Below are 22,605 nucleotides of genomic sequence, written 5' to 3' on the forward strand. Positions count from 1 at the left end.
TACCAGTTATAGCCGCCGTGTTAACTTAAATTCAAAAAAGTGCTTAGTTCGTCATTTTATAAACTGTAACCATTCGCCTCAAGTAGCCGTCGTGTTAACAAAAATCAGACGTCAATAAGTACTACATACGTTCTCAAAGAAAAATTTTAACGAGTCGCCTTAAGTAGCCGCAGTGTTTCATTAAGAGAATATAAAACGTGCTAACCGGTGCCAAATAAGTGTAACGTTGTCGTGAAGTTACAACCAGTCGACTTAAGCAGCCGCCATGTTTAATTAAAAGAACATAGACAATAACTGCAAGAGTGCAAGTGGAGAGAACGAGGCCCTTTAACATCCAGATCTCCAAAGGAAAAAAAGGACGATATAGGAAGTATCACGCCGCTCTACCAAGATGATGAATATTATGTATTTTATGTAAGTTAGAATTAAGAACTATAAAATAAATATCATTTTTTACTATTTATTAAAAATATGGCGAAAAAAATAATAGAATTAGTGAAACAAGATCCAAAAATTCAAAAATATACGTTAGCTGGAGAAATGATTCTAATTAAAAAAAATTTTAACGAAGAAAGCAAGAAAAAATAATTATAGTAAAGAAAAAATAAGTAATAAATAAGAATAGGGAAAAAGAAAAAGTAATAAAAAAGTAAAATAAAATTCAAGTAAACTATCAAAATAGACCATCTGTTTCGTTAGTACAAAAAAAAAATTTATAAAATGAATTTTAAATCATAAATATTGAATTTAACTTAAAAGTAAAATACATTTATATCAGTTAAAAAAATTGCACTATTGTGAACTGAATTGCATGAATTGTAAACTGTATTGGTATAAATTTCAAACTTCCCGCCCATCCGGCCATATTTTATTTAAAATTTATAATTAAGAAGAAAAAGGAAAAGAAAATGAAATGAAATAAAACCATTCCACACGATAGTTCCGCACAGTTAACACGCGTTTTATTTAATCCGTACTTTTTCGCTTGGTTTTTAAATTCTTTAATTTCCGAAGTTATTTAACAGCTCAAGTAAGAGCTAATTAACAAAAAAGCTTGTTAAATTTTCATGGCGCCCGAGCAGGGACAAATTTAAACTAATAGTTTGTTCCAATTTAATAAGATTCGCGCAGTGTTCAATCTATACATATATCGCACATAGGTATATGTACATTAAAAATACATACATTCTCGCGTGTGAATTTTATTAAAAAACAATTAAAATTTAAATTTAAAACAAAAAAAAAAAAATATATATCAAATCGGTGGAATCATAAATTCGTGCGTGAGTGCAAAATTGTGTACAAAAAACCACCCCCATAAGGATTCATTGCTGCAAATATCGCCTGCAGAGAACAACAACACCAAAAGGAGCTCCAAAGTCACCCCAATGTCAGAGGACAAAAGCCCAAGGGAAGTCGACACAGAAACTGAGGTATCCACAAAAACTGAAAGTTCTTAAATTTAATTTACTGCATACAATTGCAAATATTTGTTAAATAATAATTAATTTCAATTGATATAATTGATAGCAAAAAATTGCAATATTTTTGTTTTAATAATTAAAACAACAGCACAACTTTCAGTTTTTGTCATTTTTTGCAACACATATATACACATACATACATATATTTATATTATATTTGGTGAAACAAACAAAGTGCGGTTTTTTGTTTAAAAATTTGTATTCTATATTCTATAAACTCATAAGTTACAAAATTAATAAATTTAATTCAATAAAATTAATTGCATCTCGATCTGCTGCCGCGCCGCCGCCGCTGCGCTGTCGCCGTCCGTCGTACACATCGATATTTTTTTTGGAAAAACACACTCGTTATCTTCGTGATAATCGTTTGGAACTTTACGTTCATAAAATTGTACAATTTATTAAATTAAATATAAAATTTACGAAATATTAATTTCATTTAATTAAATTAAACAATTTATGTAAATAAAACCGAAACTCTGGTAGAGAAATTTGTTTACAAATTGTTTTGTCATTTCCCTCGTTTGACAATTGACAGTTCGTTAAGTTCATACTCTCTTTCGTTAAGCTTTCAGCTATCAAGAGTGATCGTGTTTAGTGACGCAAAATAATTTCCAAATTTATTATACGAAGAGTGTGTTCAGCCAAATATTTATAAAAAATATTTTATTTTCAAACAACTTCGATTTGAAATCAACAACTTTCGGCAATTTGCACATACAAAGTTTTTTTTTAAATTTATTTATTTTCGAGGAATTTCGTATAGAAATAAACTAATTTTCTAACGATTTTCCAATTTTTGTAAATTCAAATACTGAAGTGCAAATTGAATAATTTGGATAAACTAATTCCAATAAATAAATTATTTTTCGAAAGATACTAAATAAATAAATTAATTACAATGACGGGCAAGAAAAGGCAGCAATCACCAAAGAAAAGCGCAGATCTTGAACATTTGGTTCATCAGCGATTACAAATTAAAAATAATATAATTCGCATTAAAACGGGTCTTGAGGAAAAAACTTTATCGTTAAATCCAATTGAATTAGAATGTCGATTAGATATTTTAAATTCATATATTGATCAATTAATGAATTGTCAGTCGGAAATAGAATCCGAAGATCGTGCTGATGATTCTCGCGGTGAATTGGAAGACATTTGCGTTGGTGCTAAAGCACTACTTATTTCACATGTCAATAAAAGACGAAAGTCTAGTGTAGTTGATTATTCATTCAGCAACCCACACCATTCACGACTTCCAAAAATGTCTTTGCCTAAATTCAGTGGAAAGTACTCTGAATATAAAAATTTTATCAGCCTTTTCGAAAGTTTGGTAGACAACGATCCAATGCTTTCAGATATTGAAAAGTTCAATCATTTAATTTCCTGTTTATCAGGTGCAGCTTTAGGAACAGTTAAAGCTTTCCAAATTACAGAACAAAACTATCCAAAAGCATTAGCAAGTTTAAAAAAAGTCTACGATAATAATTGTTTAATCTTTTTCGACAATGTTTCCACACTTTTTGAATTGAAAGAAATTTCCAAACCATCCGCGTCCTCATTGCGAAGCATGATCGACACAGTGTCTGCAATTTATGATTCGCTTCTTTCATTGGGTGATGAAAAGAATATAACAAACGCGATCATTATACATTTAGTTATGTCAAAGGTGGATGCAATCACTAGGTCAAAATGGGAAGAACAACTAGATTTCAATACTCTTCCTTTATGGAAAGATTGTGAAGAAGCTCTTAATAAAAGATATCAGCATCTTTCTGCTGAAGAAGCTTCAAGTGCAAAGTCAAAATCTTCCGATAAGCCCTCCAAAACTAACCAAGATTCAAGTCGTTTAAAACACTCAAGGTCCTCATTTGCTTGTGTAAACTCGCAACAAAATAAATCCAAATGCCTATATTGCAAATCAAACGACCATTATATAACGACGTGTCAAAATTTTACTGCGTTGCCTGTCCAGCAAAGATTCGAGTATGCTAAAAGTGTTCCTATTTGCATTAACTGCCTTCGAAAAGGACACACAGTTTCGAAATGCAAAATGAGTCGATGCAGCGTTTGCAATCGATCTCATCACACATTATTGCACCAGTACGAATCAACTTTTAATAGTTTACCGGCACAACCTTCAACAAGTTTTCAAGCTATGCATGCCTCAGTTTCGGCTGATAAAGTTATTCTTGCCACTGCACTTGTGCAAATAAAGGGCAGTTCTGGAGAATACATGATAGCTCGGGCATTACTTGATTCTGGCTCTCAATTAAACTTCATAACAGAAGAATTAGCCCAAAGATTAAAACTTCGAAAGGAAGAAAAACCTTTGAATCTGCTTGGCATTGGAAAGGCAAGTGCTACAGTGAATAAAAAAGTACATGCAGAAGTAAAATCAAGATTTAATGATCATTCGTTTTCTGCTGATTATTGGGTAATGAACTCAATATCGTCTTATCAGCCGGATCAAGCAATAAATACTTCGGATTGGAATATTCCTTCCAACATTCAACTAGCTGATCCATATTTTAATAAGCCACAAAAGATTGACCTACTTATTGGAGCAGACACATTTTTTGAATTGTTGTCGGTTGGTCAAATTAAACAAGGTCCCGAATTTCCAACTATTCAAAAGACAATTTTTGGCTGGATAATATCTGGGAAATACCCCAAGGGTACAAATAACAGTACCAAGCATTGCAATCTAGTATGTCAGTGTGAAGATTTATCAGATTTAGATGAAAAGATACCAAAACTCTGGTTATTGGAAGAATTTCCTGGCGAAACGAAAAAATATTTTACTCCAGAACAACAATTGTGTGAAAAACACTTTGTTGAAAATACAAAACTTTTGCCGACAGGTCGTTTTGAGGTTAAACTTCCCTTCAAATTATCCTCAAACTCGCTTGGATCATCATTCGAAACTGCCAAACGTAGATTTCTTGCACTTGAGCGCAAATTATCCAAAAACAGCGATTTGAGAGGAATGTATATGGATTTCATGAAAGAATACATTTTGTTGGGTCATATGTCACCAACAAATAATGAAATTCCAAAGGGCCCGCACTATTTCATTCCACATCAGTGTGTTTTGCGACCGCAAAGTACAAGTACTAAGTTGAGAGTTGTTTTCGACGCCTCAAGTCGAACATCTTCTCAACTATCACTGAATGACATCTTGATGGTTGGGCCAACCATTCAAGAGGAGCTGTTTTCGACGTTGCTCCGTTTTCGTACACACAAATATGCTATTACGGCTGATATTACGAAAATGTACCGGCAAGTTCTTGTTGCGGAAGAGCACACGAATTACCAGCTCATAGTGTGGAGGCAGCATCCGTCCCAACTATTGCAAATCTTTCGCTTAAACACAGTAACGTATGGTACGTCTCCAGCGCCATTTTTAGCGATACGGTGTTTACAAATGTTGGGCGATGCTAACGAATCTTCTTTCCCCACGGGGTCAGATATAATTCGAAGAGATTTTTACGTTGACGATCTCTTAACTGGTGCTGATAATCTTGAAACCCTTAAAATAATGAAATTCGAGATTCAAGAAATCCTCACAAAAGGAGGGTTTCAATTAGCCAAATGGTTTTCAAATCATCCAGAGTATCTAAATAAGGATAGTTCTGAAAAATCAATTAATTTTAATGATTCAGATTTCACAAAAACTCTGGGAATGTGTTGGCACCCTAAAGAAGATACATTCAGCTTCAATTTGGACAATAATTTTCATGATCTACGAGCTACTAAGAGAAACATATTATCAGTCTCAGCTCGTCTTTTCGATCCTCTTGGTTTGTTATGCCCCATAGTAACCAAAGCCAAAATCTTATTACAAGAGCTTTGGGTTGCAAAGATTGAATGGGATGAGTCGATTCCATTGCGCCTTGATACAAGTTGGCAAAATTTCAAAACCAATTTATCTCAACTTGGCGAGATAAAAATTCCAAGATTTGTCGAAACTCATTCGAACGCAAAAATTCAAGTTCATGGGTTTGCCGATGCTTCGACGAGAGCTTACGGTTGTTGTATTTACATCCGAAGCCAAAGCACAGCCGGTATCAAGTCGACGCTATTAACTGCAAAGTCTAGGGTGGCCCCTTTGAAAACGAAATCGATCCCTCGATTAGAACTTTGCGCAGCGCATACTCTTGCTAAGCTATGGACAAGAGTAGAGGCAATGTTGAGTCTTGACATCGACCAAGTTATTTTCTGGACCGATTCCGAAATAACTTTGCATTGGATAAAAACACATCCATCTACGCTTGCAACCTTTGTTGCAAATCGTGTGTCCGACATCCAAGAGTGGACACAAAAAGTATCATGGAGACATGTACCAACAAAACAAAATCCAGCAGATATTCTGTCAAGAGGCTGTAACGTTGAAGAAATCAATGCTTCAATTTGGTTCAAAGGTCCACAGTTCTTGTTAAACGAACAATCATCGTGGCCTGTCAATTCGCATTTTGAATTGTCTCCAGAAGATGAAGCTTTAGAGAAACGAAAAACAAACACGGCTCTAATAGCAGTAGAAAAACCTCGAACTAAACTTCTAGAATTTATAGAAGAAGAATCCTCATATAACGACCTTATTACTACGTTTGCTTATATAATGCGATTCTTTAAATCTAATAACAAAACAGAAAGAACATTTGAAGAATTGCCAACGGCAAAAGAAAGAAACTTGGCGTTTCTAAGAATAGTTGAAATCGTCCAAAGTTATGAATTCCCAGAAGAAATTGAAAAACTTCGTAGGAAAATAACTCTTCAAAATAGTTTTCAAAAACTTAATCCGTTTATTCATGATTTTCAAGATAACGAATTTTCATTTTCGCTGATTCGTGTAGGTGGCCGTCTTTTTAACGCCCCAATTGAATACGATAAAAAATTCCCGCTTTTGTTAACCAAAAATTCACCATTTGTAAGAACGTGCTTAACGTATTTGCATCGAAAAAATTACCATGCTGGACCTCAAGCTATGGTGGCATTGCTTCGTGAAAAGATTTGGCTAATAAATGCAAAAGATGCTTGTCAAAAGGTTGTGCGACAATGTATAAATTGTTTTAAGTACAAACCAAAATTACTCACACAAATAATGGGTAATCTACCGGCGGATCGATTGCGAGCGCAACGACCGTTCTTAGTATGTGGCGTAGATTTCTGTGGCCCGGTACACACCACCCTTAAAATTCGTGGCCGGTCACCCAATAAAACTTATATTTGCGTCTTTGTTTGTTTCGCCTCCAAAGCTGTACACATTGAATTAGCTTCTAATCTGTCGTCTGAATGTTTTATTCTCGTCCTTAAAAGGTTTATCTGTCGCCGAGGACTTCCGAAGACGATCTACTGCGACAACGGGACGAACTTTGTCGGAGCTCAGACGATCTTGAGGGAAATTCAAGAGGAGATAGAGCGAGGAGCAAAAGCTGTTCGACGGTACGCAGCAGAGGAAGGCTTCAACTTCGCCTTGATACCGCCCAGGGCACCGCATTTCGGAGGTCTATGGGAAGCGGCGGTGAAAGCGGCGAAAACGCTGTTACAGCGTACCGTGGGCAACGCACTTCTCACAACAGAAGAGCTGCTCACCGTAGTCATCGAGGTCGAGGGAATCCTCAATTCAAGGCCAATCGCACCGCTAAGCGCAGACCCCAACGACGGAGAAGCCCTCACCCCAGCGCATCTACTAATCGGCAGCAGCTTACGATCGCTGCCCCCAGAACCAGTTCCGGAACGGCAAACGGGCTGCTTGAAAAGATGGCAGCTTCTATGCTGGCTCAAGCAGCAGTTCTGGCTGAAGTGGTCCAAGGAGTATCTGCTTGGCCTACAAGCGCGATCCAAGTGGGTACAGGAGCAGCCCAATCTCGTCGTCGGCAAACTAGTTGTTATCCACGAGGACAACTCGCCTCCTCAGCGGTGGAAAACAGGACGAGTTATAGGGGTCGTCGAAGGGCAGGACGGCAAGGTCAGGGTCGCCGACGTCAAAACATCAAGTGGTGTACTCAGACGCCCAATCGTCAAACTGGCCCCACTTCCCGATGAAGAATATTGAAGCCTGCAGCCTTTCAACGTGGCCGGTGTTTCGTTAGTACAAAAAAAAAAATTTATAAAATGAATTTTAAATCATAAATATTGAATTTAACTTAAAAGTAAAATACATTTATATCAGTTAAAAAAATTGCACTATTGTGAACTGAATTGCATGAATTGTAAACTGTATTGGTATAAATTTCAAACTTCCCGCCCATCCGGCCATATTTTATTTAAAATTTATAATTAAGAAGAAAAAGGAAAAGAAAATGAAATGAAATAAAACCATTCCACACGATAGTTCCGCACAGTTAACACGCGTTTTATTTAATCCGTACTTTTTCGCTTGGTTTTTAAATTCTTTAATTTCCGAAGTTATTTAACAGCTCAAGTAAGAGCTAATTAACAAAAAAGCTTGTTAAATTTTCACCATCAGCTCCATTTAAATACGCAGGAAAAAGACCACATGGTCCTCCTATTCAAAATCCGATCCCTAATAAATACCAAAGAAACTATCACTTACAAACCGAACAAGAAAATTTAAATATAATTACTTCCAGAACTTGGCAATACAAGATAATGAGTATGAAGAAAATGTAAAAGATTATTTATTGTCTCCAGAATGTTCTAATCCTTCATCAAATAATGAAACACCTGAATATACAGATTTAATTGTTTTTAGGTTTACAAGCTCTTCGTTACCCTACTTCCAATGTAGAACGAAGAGTGGACATTTTTTAAACTTCTTAATAGACACCGGGTCAAGTAAAACAATATTCAACCAGAACTCATAGAAAACCCCCTAAAAAATAAAAGTTGTTTTTATGCAAAATCAATTGCCGGAGACGTAGAAATAAGTCACCAGACCTTTATTAATTTATTTGGAAATAACGATGTAAAACTTAAATTTTTCTTTTTACCCACATTAAAATCCTTCCATGGAATCCTTGGAAATGATAGTCTAAAACACCTTTTAGCTGTGATTCACGCAAAAAAAAGTTACATGGAAATACAGAAAACTACAAAAATAAGAATAAAACAACTAAGATCACCTGAGGTCAATTCTCTAGAACAGAAACTAGATCACATATCAGCCTCGCAAAGAAATTCACTAATTTCCATTACAAACAAATTTAAAAATCTGCTTATAGAATATAGGAAATTAAACACAGTCACAATAGCCGACCGTTATCCGATACCGAACATTAACGAAGTCTTAGCACAATTTGGAAGAAGTTAGTTCTTCACAGTGCTTGATTTAAAAAGTGGATTTCATCAAATACCTCTAAAAAAAATTTGACATTGAGAAAACAGTGTTTTCCATAACAGTTTAAAGTTTGAGTTTACACGTCTCCCCCTTAATTTTTCAACGAGCCCTTGATGATATTCTCTGATTGCACATAGGAAAATCATGTTATGTTTATATAGATGACATAATCATATTTAGCGAACATGAGGAGCAACATCTTAACCATATTTTAGAAATACTTCAAACTCTCAATGATGCCAACATGAAGGTACAATTGGACAAATGTAGCTTCTTTAAACGCCAAGTCGAATCCCTTGGTTTTATCGTTTCATCCGAAGGTATTCCGACAAACCCCCAAAAGGTAGAGGCAATTTTAAACTTCTCAACTCCTCAGGCTCTTAAGCAACTTCGATCCTTTTTAGGCCTTTTCGGCTACTATAGACGTTTTATTGGCTTATATATATATATTGGCTATATGGGCTTTAAATGCTCTACGAATTTAACTTTATGGTACAGCAATAGTTAAAATTTATACAGACCATTGACATAATGTATTCAGCTCAAAAAATGACAACGCTAAAATGAAACGCTGGAAAGCGATACTTGTAGAATATGATTATGAACTACATTATATGCCTGGAAAGAGCAATGTTGTGGCCGATGCTTTGTCAAGAATATCCCAAGTTAATTCAATGACACCCACAGAACACAGTGATGAAAGTTCATCTCCATGAACTTGTACCAACTGTAGAATGTCCCATGAATGTTTTTAAAAATAAACTAATGTTATCTATAGGAAATGAAGAAATTTGAAATACCATTCCCTGCATATCATAGACATATAATTATAAGAAGAGAATTCACAGCAGCAAATCTAACTGAATTATTAAAAAAATATTTAAATCCTATTGTAATTAACGGACTCTTCACTTCAGAATCAATAATGGCTCAAATACAAAATATTTATTCACATCATTTCAGATTTTATAAATCTAGATTTACACAGACTCAAGTTAAATAAATCACAAATAAAACAGAACAGGAAGAAGAAATAATTAATAAAAAATAAAAATCAATTAATACAGCGAATATGTTTCCCTTAAATGAAATCTGAAATAGATAAGATAGTTAAACAATGTTTAATATGTAAGCAACATATATATGATAGGCACCCTAATAAAACAGAACTTCATTAAACACCTATACCACAATATCCCGGTCATATTCTACATATTGCAATTTATTCTACTGAGAAAAATCTCGTCCTTACCGCTATAGACAGTTCTCAAAATACACACAAGTTCGTATACTAAAATCTAAATCCATAGAAGATATATGTAAGTAGTACCCGTGGCATGATGGTTAGTGCGTTGGATTGTCATGCGAGAGGTCTTGGGTTCGGAAATTGACGAATTCTCCAAGAGTAATTCTTGTCATGAAAAGTGCTTTTTCAAATTTGCCGTTTGGATTCGGCTTAAAACTGTAGGTCCCTTCCATCCCTGACAACAGTACTCGCACACAGGAATGGTTGAGAGTAGTCAGTCACTAGGCCCCAGTTCTCAAACGGACTGTTGCGCCACCCAATTTATTATTTATAGAAGATATAAGGGAACCCTTACGACAAATCCTTTCCGCTTTTGGCGTCCCAAAAGTAATTTTTTTTCAAGATCAATTAGGCATTGAAATTTATAAAACCCCTCCGTAAATGGACAAATGGAAACATTCCACTCAAAGCTATCCGAAATTATGCGTTGCCTTAAAACCAACCAAACCCATCGAACATTCGAAGAACTCCTTGACCGCTCCGTATATGAATATAATTTTTCAATCCACTCTACAACAAAGAAACGACCAATTGAAGTCTTCTTTGGAAGAACTGTTTCACCAGACCCTGAAGTATACGAAAAGTCCAAACAATCAAACATTGAAAGACTAAAAGAAAAACAAGCCCAAGATTTAAATTATCATAATAATATCGAGATCGAATAAAAAAAACCTATAACCCAGGAGACATTATTTTTGTCAAGATAAATAAGTGATTAGGATCGAAACTATCCCCAAGATTTAAAAAAGAAGTAGTTAAAGAAAATAAAACAAGTACAGTAATTACAGCATCAGGCAAAATTATACTTAAAACTAATATTAAGAGTTAAATATTTATCCTTCCAGGTTAATTTTGGCTCCATGCCTTGCTAGTATCCAACTTCTGGATTACTCACACTCCCAAGCGGTGGCATTTAACTTAGGACCTGCGAAAATTCAAACAGTAACCTTTCGGTTATCCAAATTCTGGATTACTTACACTCCTAAGCGGTGGCATTTAACTTAGAACCTGCGAAAATTCAAACAGGAACCTTTTGGTTAATCCATGTCATTGATTTAGAATCATATGAAAATGTTATAAATAATCTAGAAACTAAAATAAACACAAAGGTAAATAATGATAACCCTATTTATCCCTTCCTCAACCACGAAATTTACGTATTAAGAAATCATATCAGAAGGTTAAAGCCAGAAATTAGAGTAAAAAGATCTATAGATTTAATTGGAAAAATATGGAAATGGATCGCGGGAAATCCCGATCATGATGATTGTTTGGGAATCAAATCACAACATTTTTTTTTTAAATGCCAAACAATTTCTAACAGCACCCTATTATATTAAACATAAACTAATTAATTTCGCTCTTGTAAATCCTAACGTAACTTCTCTCTTGCATTCTTCTTTTGCTTCATATTTGTTTATGCTAAATTAGCTTGTAAAATGCTAAATTCTACCTCTTTCGATTTTGGACACCACACAGTAAACACCTAGGACATTGGTAACAAAAAACAAATTTTTATCGACATGTATTGTACAGACACATTATTTAAATTAAACATTACTAATTATTCAAAATTTAAATAATTATCATTTGTTTTTTTTTTTTATTGTAAATACATTTAACAAAAACTAAAAACTATCTACAATCTACAACTTATACAGTCCATATACAAAAAGGCAATTAAACACAATTAATACAAAATATATTGGTCCTTTGCCCGCCGAATTTATCTCGTGATCAATGTGCCAAAGTTTAATCAACTTCGTAATCAATTAATCAGGTGCATTACAGTGCGGCTCGATAAATTATGTACATAATGTGCTTAGGTATTATGAATGATAAAAGTGCTCCTCGTGTAAGGGTCGACGCATTATAAGATTTGCATGACATATGTATGTAAAAAAACTTTAATTGCATGAACATTATTTTAAATTTATTGCATGAACATTTTATATACAAAATTGAATATTATCAAATACGTGATCTTGCTTTATGCAAAGCTGATTTTAGTAACATACTCGTACATACATTCATTAATCAGAATTTTCGGCATAAACTTATTCTGATTTGTGTTAAATTATATGAAAAAAACAATAATTCAAACCTTATTGAATTTTCAATAAACACGTGTTGTACATTATATATTACAAAGAACATTCGGTTGTACATATATCTTACAAATTATATTACAGCACACACAATTCAATCGTTCATATCAAATAAACTTTTTAAAATATTTTGCTACAATGAATATTTTAAAACAAAATCGCGGTCGTCGCGGGGACTATCACTAGGGCCTTTACATTATCGGAATCCGCTGATGATTCAACCCCTATAGACATGCTTGAGATTCATCTTCAGAAGCTTTAGGAGGCCTGGGCAGAATTCTTTCTGCAGCAGGACAAATTATACGAATTTTATGAGGAAGATGGTTTCGTAGATCCCGAAATAAAATATATTCAAGCTTGTTCTATTTTTTCTGGTGCAATTCGCAAACATTCAAACAAAGATAGTGATGCAGCATCGAAACAAAGCGCTTCACTTTTGCAGAAATTAGAACAAACAAATTCTCGTCGATCGGTCGTGTTACCCAAACTTGTAATTCCAATTTTCAATGGGGATTATAAGGATTGGCAGGTATTTAAAGATTTGTTCACGGGAACAATTGACTGCAATACTTCTCTAACCCCTACGCAAAAATTTTAATATTTGAAATCATTTCTTGGTGGAGAGGCTGACCTTTTAAAACATATCTCGTGTACTGAAGAGCACTATCTTGAAGCATGGGATAAACTTGAATCGCGTTACGATAAAAAAAAAACTGATTGTGCATTCGTTCATCAAAGGGTACATGTCCTTGCCATCTTCTCTTAGCTCAAATCTTGAAATTTTACGTAAGATTACAAATGGAGCTGACGAAATAATTCGTGGATTAAACGCGTTACAAATGAACTCTAGAGATCCTTGGTTGATCTATTTTCTTCTCAAAAGTTGGACAGTGAAACAAAGCAAGCGTGGTCAGAAAAGATAGAATCTCGGTATGATTGTACTATTCAACTTTCCTACAAAATCGATGTAACTGTCTCGAATCGTGTGTTTCTTTCAATCGCCCTAAAAAAACAGTAAAAATTCCAAACAATATTCGCTCGCATTTCGTTGAAACAAAACCAAGCTGCCCAATGCGCAAGGAGGATCATATCCTTCCTTTTTGTAAAACATTTCTCGCTCTTGATATTAAACCGCGTCTCGAATTTGTCAAGGAAAATTCTATTTTTTCAACTGTCTTTGAGTTGGACATGCATCAAACAAATGTAATTCAAAATTTCGGTGGAAAAAATGCAACTGCCGACATCATACTTTGGTACATGATCCACAAAATACATCGCCTAATACAATAAATCAACAAAAAAAAATGAACAATCGTCGTCACAAAATCCTTCGAACTTTTCTATCGTTACTCATCATTCTATCGAATCGAATATTTATCATCGACCTTTCTTCCAACTGCTTTTTAAAAAACCAAGACAAGCTTGGTTCCTTTCAAAACATTTGCGTTCTGCTCGACTCAGGATCCCAAATTTCGTTTATTACGGAGAAGGCTCTCCAACGTTTGGGAAACCATCTCGTATTCCTATTGTCGGAGTCGCATCGACTTCTGCGGGCACAACAAATAGGCTTATTTTATTTAAATTACACTCTCGCTTTAATTCCAATTGCATAGATATCGACTTTCATGTAATATCAAAACTTACATCTATGCTTCCGCCACTTTCGATGAAATTGAAGACACATCAATTTCATTCGTTGGATCTAGCAGATCCAAAGTTCAATGAACCTGGCCCAATCGACATTCTAATCGGAGCGGATAAAATATTCAATATTATACTAGAAACTTCAAAATCTGAACAGGGTATTCCTAATTCCATGTCAACTATTTTCGGATGAGTGATAGCTGGAAGCTGTTATCAACTTCTATCTAATGAATGTGCTGTCGGAGTACAGACATTCTGCACACAACTTGATCATTCCCAGGTGTTTGATCTAGAACGTTTTTGGCGTCTAGAGGAAGTTAATTGTGATCCACCTTTCTCTCTTGAAGAACAAAAGGCTGAAGATCATTTAATCAAAACTCATTGTCGTAGATGGTAGATATATGGTTAATTTGCCATTCAAATCTGATTTCAATCCAAGATTTGGAAATTCCTTCCGGGTCGCATTCAATCGTCTTCAATCAATGGAAAAAAGATTTCTACATGATTCTGAGCTAAAAACACAATATGTTCGTTTCTTAAATGAATACATTTCGTTGGGTCATATGGAAGAAATATCCTCCAAAGAAATAAATAATTTGGCCATCAACTCCTACTATCTACCCCACCACGCTGTATTCAAGGCTGATAGTAGTACCACGAAGGTGAGGGTAGTATTTGATGGCTCGGCAAAATCGTCAAGTGATTCAAATTCTTTAAATGAATACCTTTTCGTTGGTCCTGATATCCAACGTTACATCTTTACAATATGTCTACGTTCTCGTCACCACACTTATACAATGTCTGCAGACATAGAAAAGATGTACCGGCAAATCTGGATCTCGCCAAACCACACAAACTTTCAAGGGGTTCTATGGCGGGAAAAACCTGAATCTTCAATAAAACAATATAGGCTTTTAACCGTAACGTACGGCACTTCAGCTGCTTCATTTTTAGCAAAACGCGCGCTTAAGCAATTGACCTTAGACTCAGCTAAAACACATCCTCGAGTGTCTTCAATAATCTTCAGTGACTTGTAGTAACAGGTGCTGACTCGGTTGATGATGTAATCGCAATTGAAAGGGAGCATGTGCAGGTTTTATCGTCTGCCACTTTTACTATCTTTGCCTGAAGATCAAAGGGTGCTGTCTCCTATCCACTTCGAAAACTCTCTAACGGTGAAGGTTCTCGGGCTGCAATGGTGTCCATCCAAAGACTGCTTTTCGTATAAAGTAAATCCAGTCAACATCGTGTACAAAACGTCGGATTCTATCTGAGGCATCTCGGATTTTTGATCCTCTTGGCTTTCTCGCTCCGGTTGTAGTGGCTTTGAAAATATTCTTCAGGAGCTCTCTCAGCGCTGGATAACCATTCGCGATGAACTTCATTTAGTGGAATCAATTTTCAATTCTAGACTTATGTGGAAGAATAAACTTAATTACGAATTTCATGCCTTTTGTGATGCATCTTTGGATGCCTACGCAGCTGTAGTTTACTGCCGAAGTGAAAATCCAGACGGAAGTATCTTGATTTCATTAGTCGCTATAAAGAGCAAGGTTGCTGCAATTAAAGTGCTTTCAATTCCAAGACTTGAGGTCTGTGGAGCTCTTCTACTTACCCGTTTAATAAACAAAATCAAGTTTTCGTTACAGATAACCAAAATGAAAGTTTTTGCATGGACAGACTCGTCAATTGTGTTACATTGGCTTTAAGCACCACCCAAAAAATGTTTAGTTTTCATTGGGAATAGAACGTCGGAGATCATATCAACTATACCGGTAAGATCGTGGAACCATGTTCGATCTGCAGACAATCCTGCTGATGTCGCCCCAAGAGGAATTTCGCCATCTCAATTGGCCTTGATTGATGTCTGGTAGAACGGTCCAGCTTGGCTTAAAATGGATCGAAATAGATGGCCTGAATCTCAAACTAAGCTAGAAAATATTTCAAGTGAGCAATTGGAGGAAAGGAAGTCGAACATAGTCCAGGAATTCGTATCGAATATAAATAAAAAGAATATATTAAGACTAATTATATCTAAATCATCAAACTTGATGAGGTCGATACGCGTGGTTGCATACATTTTTCGCTTCTTAAAAAATCGTCGCTTATCTCTGGAACTACGAGATCTTCTACCTCTTTCAACTCAAGAAATCAATCATGCTAAGATTTGCCTTATAAAAGCTGATCAAAATATTTTATTTTTGACAATGCAACAAATTTTCATGGTGCTTAGCGGCTACTCGGAGAGATGCATGAGCTGTTGATGAATCAACAGCGAAATAACATTATCGCAGATCATCTGTCCAAATTGATTGGAAATTCATACCACCTTCAACCCCATTTTGGTGGACTATGGGACGCGGGTGTGAAATCCGTAAAGCGGCATATCAAATGTGTTATCGGCGAACATATACTTACACATGAAGAGATGTATACTCTCCTCAATCAAATCGAATGTTTGCTCAATTCGCAAATGTGGCAGACATCTGATTTTGAACCAATCGCACTTGCTCCGTCTCGTGTTATGATCGGAGAAGCATATTCTACAATTCCTAAACCTGATTTAAACTTTTCAAATATTTCGATAAGTTATAATTGGCATCTCTTACAGACTCTCATGCAAGGATTCTGGAAGCAGTGGCATAAGGAGTATGTAACATCCTTACAAAATCGACCCAAATGGCAGATGATTAGACGAGACATTCAAGAAAATGATATGGTGCTGCTGGAAGAACCGAATCTTCCACCATCGAAATGGATGCGGGGAAGAGATATACTTCTTCACCCTGGGAATAATGACAGATGTCGTGTCGTCACAGTCCGCACCAACAATGGCCCCGTTGCCGTTTTCTGAAAGACCGAAATCTTCCAGGGGGACTGAATGTTTGGGAATCAAATCACAAAATATTTTTTTTTGTAAAAAATGCCAAACAATGTCTAACAGCACCCTATTTTTATTAAACATAAACTAATTTAATTCGCTCGTGTAAATCTGAACGTAACTTCTTTCTTGCATTCTTCTTTTGCTTCAAATTTGTTTATGCTAAATAAGTTTGAAAAATACTAAATTCACCTTAGACATTGGTAACAAAAAACAAATCTTTATCGATATATATTGTACAAACACATTACTTAAATTAAACATTACTAATTATTCAAAATTAAAATAATTATCACTTGTTTTTTTTTATTATAAATACATTTAACAAAAACTAAAAACTATCTACAATCTACAAATTATACAGTCCATATACAAAAAGGAAATTAAACACAAGTAATACAAAACAATGATCTTATTATACTAACTGACAAAATAAATAATATTTTAAAGAACAACAATAAACAAGTTGTAATTAATAAATTAGCTTTGGAAAAAATAAATGAAAATTCAAACATTACAAATCATGTTATTAAAATATTGAAAGATGGTAAAATTATTACCGATGAAATAGTATTAAATATTAAGTTTGAACCAGAAATAATAAAAGAATAAATTATAAATATTGAATATGCATTGGTCCAAAGTTGGACTTATTAATTCATTTTCGTTAGACGAAAAAGAAATAAATATTGTTCATAATATTTTTGAAAAAAATAATATTCCATACATAAATATAGAAGAAGTAATTGAATTTTCAAGCTTAAGAATAGCATCAAGTAATTCATTCATTATTTATATAATTGGAATCCCTGTGTCGGAAAACACATTATGTAATATGCTTTTAATAAAACCAACTAAAATAAAAAATATTATGAATAAAATAAATGTTGAAAAAATAATGAATTGTAATAACAAATTATGTGGAATATTGAAAGAATGTAACAGTATTAATAATATTAATATATGTAATAGTAATAATATAGTAAAATTAAGAGACGACGATTGCATAACTACACTACTAAGAAGTCAACAACCATCATGCGTGAAAACAACCAACCTCCACATCCCATCAGTTGAAGAAATTACACCTGGAATACTATTTTTGAATCAATATAATGGTTCTATTACAATAAATAATGCCACTAGAAAAATTACTGGAACATTTGTCATGGTAGAAATGGCGATCTCAAGGCAACCTAGCCTGAGATCCAATTAGCGCTGTAGTGCGCCGTTTTGATAAAAAACATTTTTCATACATTTCTAAAACATAACTATTACTGTCAAAGGCAAAAACTACCTCTCACAAGAAATCTCTGGATTGAAACCACTACCAGCTATTTAACAACCAAACTCAATTCATAGTACTTACGAAGAAATACTCACATTTTGAAAGAAATTCACATTAATGATACACAGGAAATAGAGTTATTAAAGAAGGAAAATAAATTCGGCTACTTCACTGGATTCAGTCTATCAACTGTAATATTTTCGACATTATAATAATTTTCGTTAAAAGAAAATGTTCAACAACTCGAACTTCAATTTCAACCCCCAACATATCAAAGATAGAAGAAACTCCTATTTCAACACAACTACCTTTACAATTGTCAATAGTAGAAATACCTGTATCTACAAAAATTAAAAGTACAAGCCAAATTCCATACTTTTAATGTTCAACGAGGACGTTGAAATTTAATGACGGAGAAGTTAACACCAAACATATTGATTCTCCTCACATCCAAATCCCATTGACATAAACAAGTCATATTCATCCATTACCAATAAATAAACATAAACAAAGCCAATAAATAAACATAAACAGACGAGTAAATCCCATTGACATAAACAAGTCATATTCATCCATAGCCGAAGAATAAACATAAACAGACGATCATGAAAGATGTCCAAAATGCGACTCAGCAAATTGTTCCTCTTCACCAGATCACATAAACAGAAAACATCTCATAGAGATCAACACCACAGCAGCCTATGTGACTTAAACTGCAAGTCAACAAACATCCCCCACAAAGCTATCAAGTCCAGTCAAATTGTCATAAATGGTTACATAAATTAGAGTAGTTTCGATTTTTTGATATGTTGTCTGGGTGGTATACTGTTGAAAAATCCATGTTTTCTAATTCCCCACCGCGGGCGCCACCATTTTGAAAAAAACTGCTCAATTTTTGTACTTTTTTCTGTGTTTTCAAAATTTCCTCTAAAGTATTGGTTTGAGAGAAACAAAGACGAAAGCTTTTTTAAACAATATTAAAATACCTACAATTCGAGACCAAAACGGAATTTCTAGCTTTAATAGTTCCCGAGATAGAGCTATTTGAATTTTGAGAATTTTGTTTCAAAAATGTGAAAAGTACAGATTTTTAGTCGGTTTTTGCCAGATATCAAATAAATGGTAAATCCGACGCTAATATTTGATATAATAACATTTGTAGTAGAGGTCAATAGCTAAAGCTTAAGACTAAACTAATCTTTGTTTTTACCAATGTATTTATTAAAAAACAAGAAGGTTTAAATTCTATTAATATATGGGCATTTCCACAGTATTTTTTTACTTTCATGTTACCACAGTATATTAAGCCTTAGAAATGAAATTAGCACTTTCCAAGTGGATAGATATTCGTATCATGACTTATTTCAATTATATAACCTACCTTTGACTTGATTGGATTAAAAATTTGAATTAAAATTAATAAAAAATAGGCTTAAATATTGCAAATATTCAAGCGTACCAGATGCAAATTTATTAAGTTATATAAACAAAAAACATTTCAACGACCTTTGAAACAACTTAACATCATTAATTTATAATTATTTATAATATACACTGATAGAAAAACCTCGAAAGAAAAGTGTGCTTCCATTTAAAAAATAGTACAAGCAATTAAATAAGAGTACCTCCGTTTTTACAAATATCAAAATCTGATCTTTTTCTCTATATAACTTTCTCAACGATCGATTCTGGTAGTATTTTATAGGTTTAAATTAATATAAGATCTTACAGACAAATAAATGATTGTGAATGATAATTTTACGAATAATCAATAGTAAAAAAAAGCCGTTGATCAAAATTTTTAAATTTCAAAGTTTGTAGTGTCGTACAAAATCAAATTTTTTTATGAAATGAGGGTTATGTCATTGAATGCACACATCTCCACTACACAGAAGTGAAGATATTAATTAACGATGTTTAAAAATGAATCACGCAAGTATTTTCTTGTTATTTAGATGTTAAACAATCAAGAAAATGTTTGTTTATAGATGTGCCTCACAATAAAAAAAAAAATCAAATGTTGAAAATGAAAGATTCTGTGGAAATGCCTATATATTATAAACATATAAATGTAAAAAGTATTTGCTCAACCAAAACATTACACTTTTATTCGTTTTGAAGGGCCCGCACCATTTTCCTCGTTGTTTCGGTTCCCATTGCGGACAGAGTAACATTCAACTACTTCCAATTCCATGTCTCCCTCTTCAGAATAATTGTCTAAAACGACTGCTATCGCATTCTCGCAAGACTGTCCACTGCAAAATTTGCATAGTACAGAACAATGCAGCCCTGCTTTCCTGCAACCACATGCGTTCATGCAAACTTTTTTGCATGAAATACATTGAAGGAGGGACTCTGGTGCAGGATCCTTCCCTGCTTTTTTAGGGAACAGGCCTAATGGTGTGTGCATCCAGCCCCATTTCAAGGGGTATTTTTCGTTTCCAAGCCATGTTTGCACATGGTGGTAAGTTCTCATGGCATGCAGTTGAACATCATCTGTAGTTGGTGGCAATCTAGCTAGGTTGAATTTTATTTTAGCTGCAGCTTTAAGAAATGTTTGGTGCCGCGGTTCATCGAGATTTTGAGTTGCGGGATTCTCCCCATACAAAGCAACAAGAACATTTTCCCCTGCTTCTGCTACTTGCTCTGTTGTTGCTTGAGGATTGAGGAATGATGCTACTTGTAGTACCCGTGGCTTGATGGTTAGTGCGATGGACTCAGTCGTTCTTTGACTTCCAAGCAGTGAAGAAATGCTTTTATTTATATTTATTTTAAAGTAAAACAGTGCAAGTTAAATCATAAGTAAAGTTGGCAGTTTGCCACCATGCCACCAGCAAAAATAACAATTCGATAGGCCAGTGGAAGTGGCGTTTTTTGACTTTCAAAGAGAAAACAAGTGTTTAAAAGTGGATGGTAGATAATTTCAAATTAAAAGTGCATTTGTAAGGTTTTTCATTTAAGAAGGCAGTAAGCTACATTTTCATCAACTATTTGGTAGCCTAGTGGAGGTGGCGTCCGCAGACAAGCCCAGGGGTCGTGGGGTCGAGTCCCAGAGTGAGTCAGTGAAAAATTTGGAAGCTTTTTTTCATAATCGGGAAATTGCCGGTTTTATAAATTGGGAAAAAGGCAAATGATGAAGGAGAAAAGAGCAGGGGTATCGAAAGATACCTCTGCCAACACATCGGGCGATGTTGCGGTGGTGCCAGCAGCGGTACCGCAAACAACCGCAACAACATCAGGTCAGGCATCTGACCAGTCAACGTCAAAGACCTACAAACGAAAGCTGACGAAACAAAGCCCAAATAAGGTCAAGAGAACCAATTCGGCTAAACGGCAGGCCAACAAAAAAAAAATGTAGAAGAGGGAAGGAATTACCACGGACAGTGAATTCTCAGACTACGCTGGGTCTGAGAAAACTGAATATATGTCAGAAGGTGGAGAGGGGCTCTTCAGATCTCCGAATAAGGATTTAATATTATCAGAGCCAGAGCCAGTCCCGCATACAAGCAAGGCTTTGGAGGTAGCGGCGGACCTCCAAGATGGAAGAGAACTGGTGCAGGCCCTGCAAGACAAACAGGCAGCCATCAGCCAGTTCGAGCAAAGCCTAAATAAGCTCAAGGAGGAAATTGAGCCCCTCCTCAGTCAGCTAAAACTGATACAAGAGGCGCGCCGAAAACAAGAGGCAGCCTGAAAACAACAGCAGCAAGTACAACAGCAGCAAAAACAACAGCAACATCAACCACAGCAGCAAAAACAGCCACAAGCCAAGCCCGCTCCCAAACACACAGGAGCGGAGCAAAATAAAAGGAGGACATCTGCAGTGACAGGCCTATTGTTCGAGGGCCCGTCGACTTCAGCTAAGGCCAGAAAACAGCTACAAACAAGGCAGCAAGAGCAGCAGAAGCAGCAACATCAACAGCAGCAACCTCAACAACAGCAACAGAAGCAGCAAAAGAAACAGTAACAGCAGCAGAAACAGCAGCAGCAACACCAGAAACAACCACAGGCCAAGAAAGAAAAAATACCGCCAATTAGGACCCCTAGAGTTGACCTGGACGACATAAAACAGGTATGTAAGTCGGCCACTAAGGGCAAATTTTTAATTAAACTCTTAAGCGAAAAAGAAAAGAATTATTCGGTCCAGTGCTTTTCACTGGCCGAATACAAGTTAGTAAAAGGGTTGCTTAAAGAGGCCACAGCTGAGTTCTTCAGCTACACACCTAAATGTGAGAAATTTAAGACGGTCCTTCTGAAGGGCATAAATTCCTGCACGGAATCAGAGGAGCTCTTAGCTGAGCTCCGCCAAAAAGCCAGTAACGATCTCGATTTTATCGGGGTCAAGCCTTTCACTACGGTGAAGTCCAGACGAGGGAGTTATAGACTGCCAATGTTCTTTGTAACATTACCGCCCCAAAGCACTTTTGAGAGTGTCAAGAGAATCGAATCTCTCGACAATCAAACTGTACACTGGGAGACATTAAAAAGCCACGACGACATTTTACAATGTACGAAGTGCTAGAGGTTTGGCCATGCCAATGCCAATTGCAATATGCAGTTGCGTTGTGTGAGGTGCGGAGAAACACACAAAGAA

At 35.2% G+C, this 22,605-nt stretch overlaps 3 protein-coding genes across 3 annotated transcripts; all 3 read left to right on the forward strand.

Annotated features, from left to right (window-relative positions):
• Positions 1 to 2,385: 2,385 nt before the first annotated feature.
• On the forward strand, positions 2,386 to 7,542 carry LOC129944297 (uncharacterized). The gene has a single exon (XM_056053647.1). It carries the CDS (start codon positions 2,386 to 2,388, stop codon positions 7,540 to 7,542), a length of 5,157 nt encoding a protein of 1,718 aa, XP_055909622.1.
• Positions 7,543 to 14,246: 6,704 nt separating this feature from the next.
• Positions 14,247 to 14,882, forward strand: LOC129944308 (uncharacterized). The gene has a single exon (XM_056053657.1). The coding sequence runs from the start codon at positions 14,247 to 14,249 to the stop codon at positions 14,880 to 14,882; it is 636 nt and encodes a 211-aa protein (XP_055909632.1).
• A 1,211-nt stretch (positions 14,883 to 16,093) lies between these two features.
• On the forward strand, positions 16,094 to 16,699 carry LOC129944316 (uncharacterized). Its single transcript, XM_056053667.1, has one exon. The coding sequence runs from the start codon at positions 16,094 to 16,096 to the stop codon at positions 16,697 to 16,699; it is 606 nt and encodes a 201-aa protein (XP_055909642.1).
• The last annotated feature ends 5,906 nt before the right edge of the window (positions 16,700 to 22,605 follow it).

Source organism: Eupeodes corollae, chromosome 1 (genome assembly GCF_945859685.1).
Source record: "Eupeodes corollae chromosome 1, idEupCoro1.1, whole genome shotgun sequence".
Lineage (NCBI taxonomy): Eukaryota > Metazoa > Arthropoda > Insecta > Diptera > Syrphidae > Eupeodes > Eupeodes corollae.

Coding starts and splice junctions, on each gene's coding strand:
- LOC129944297 (XM_056053647.1), top strand. CDS start 2,386: ATGACGGGCAAGAAAAGGCAGCAATCACCAAAGAAAAGCGCAGATCTT.
- LOC129944308 (XM_056053657.1), top strand. CDS start 14,247: ATGGTTAATTTGCCATTCAAATCTGATTTCAATCCAAGATTTGGAAAT.
- LOC129944316 (XM_056053667.1), top strand. CDS start 16,094: ATGCATGAGCTGTTGATGAATCAACAGCGAAATAACATTATCGCAGAT.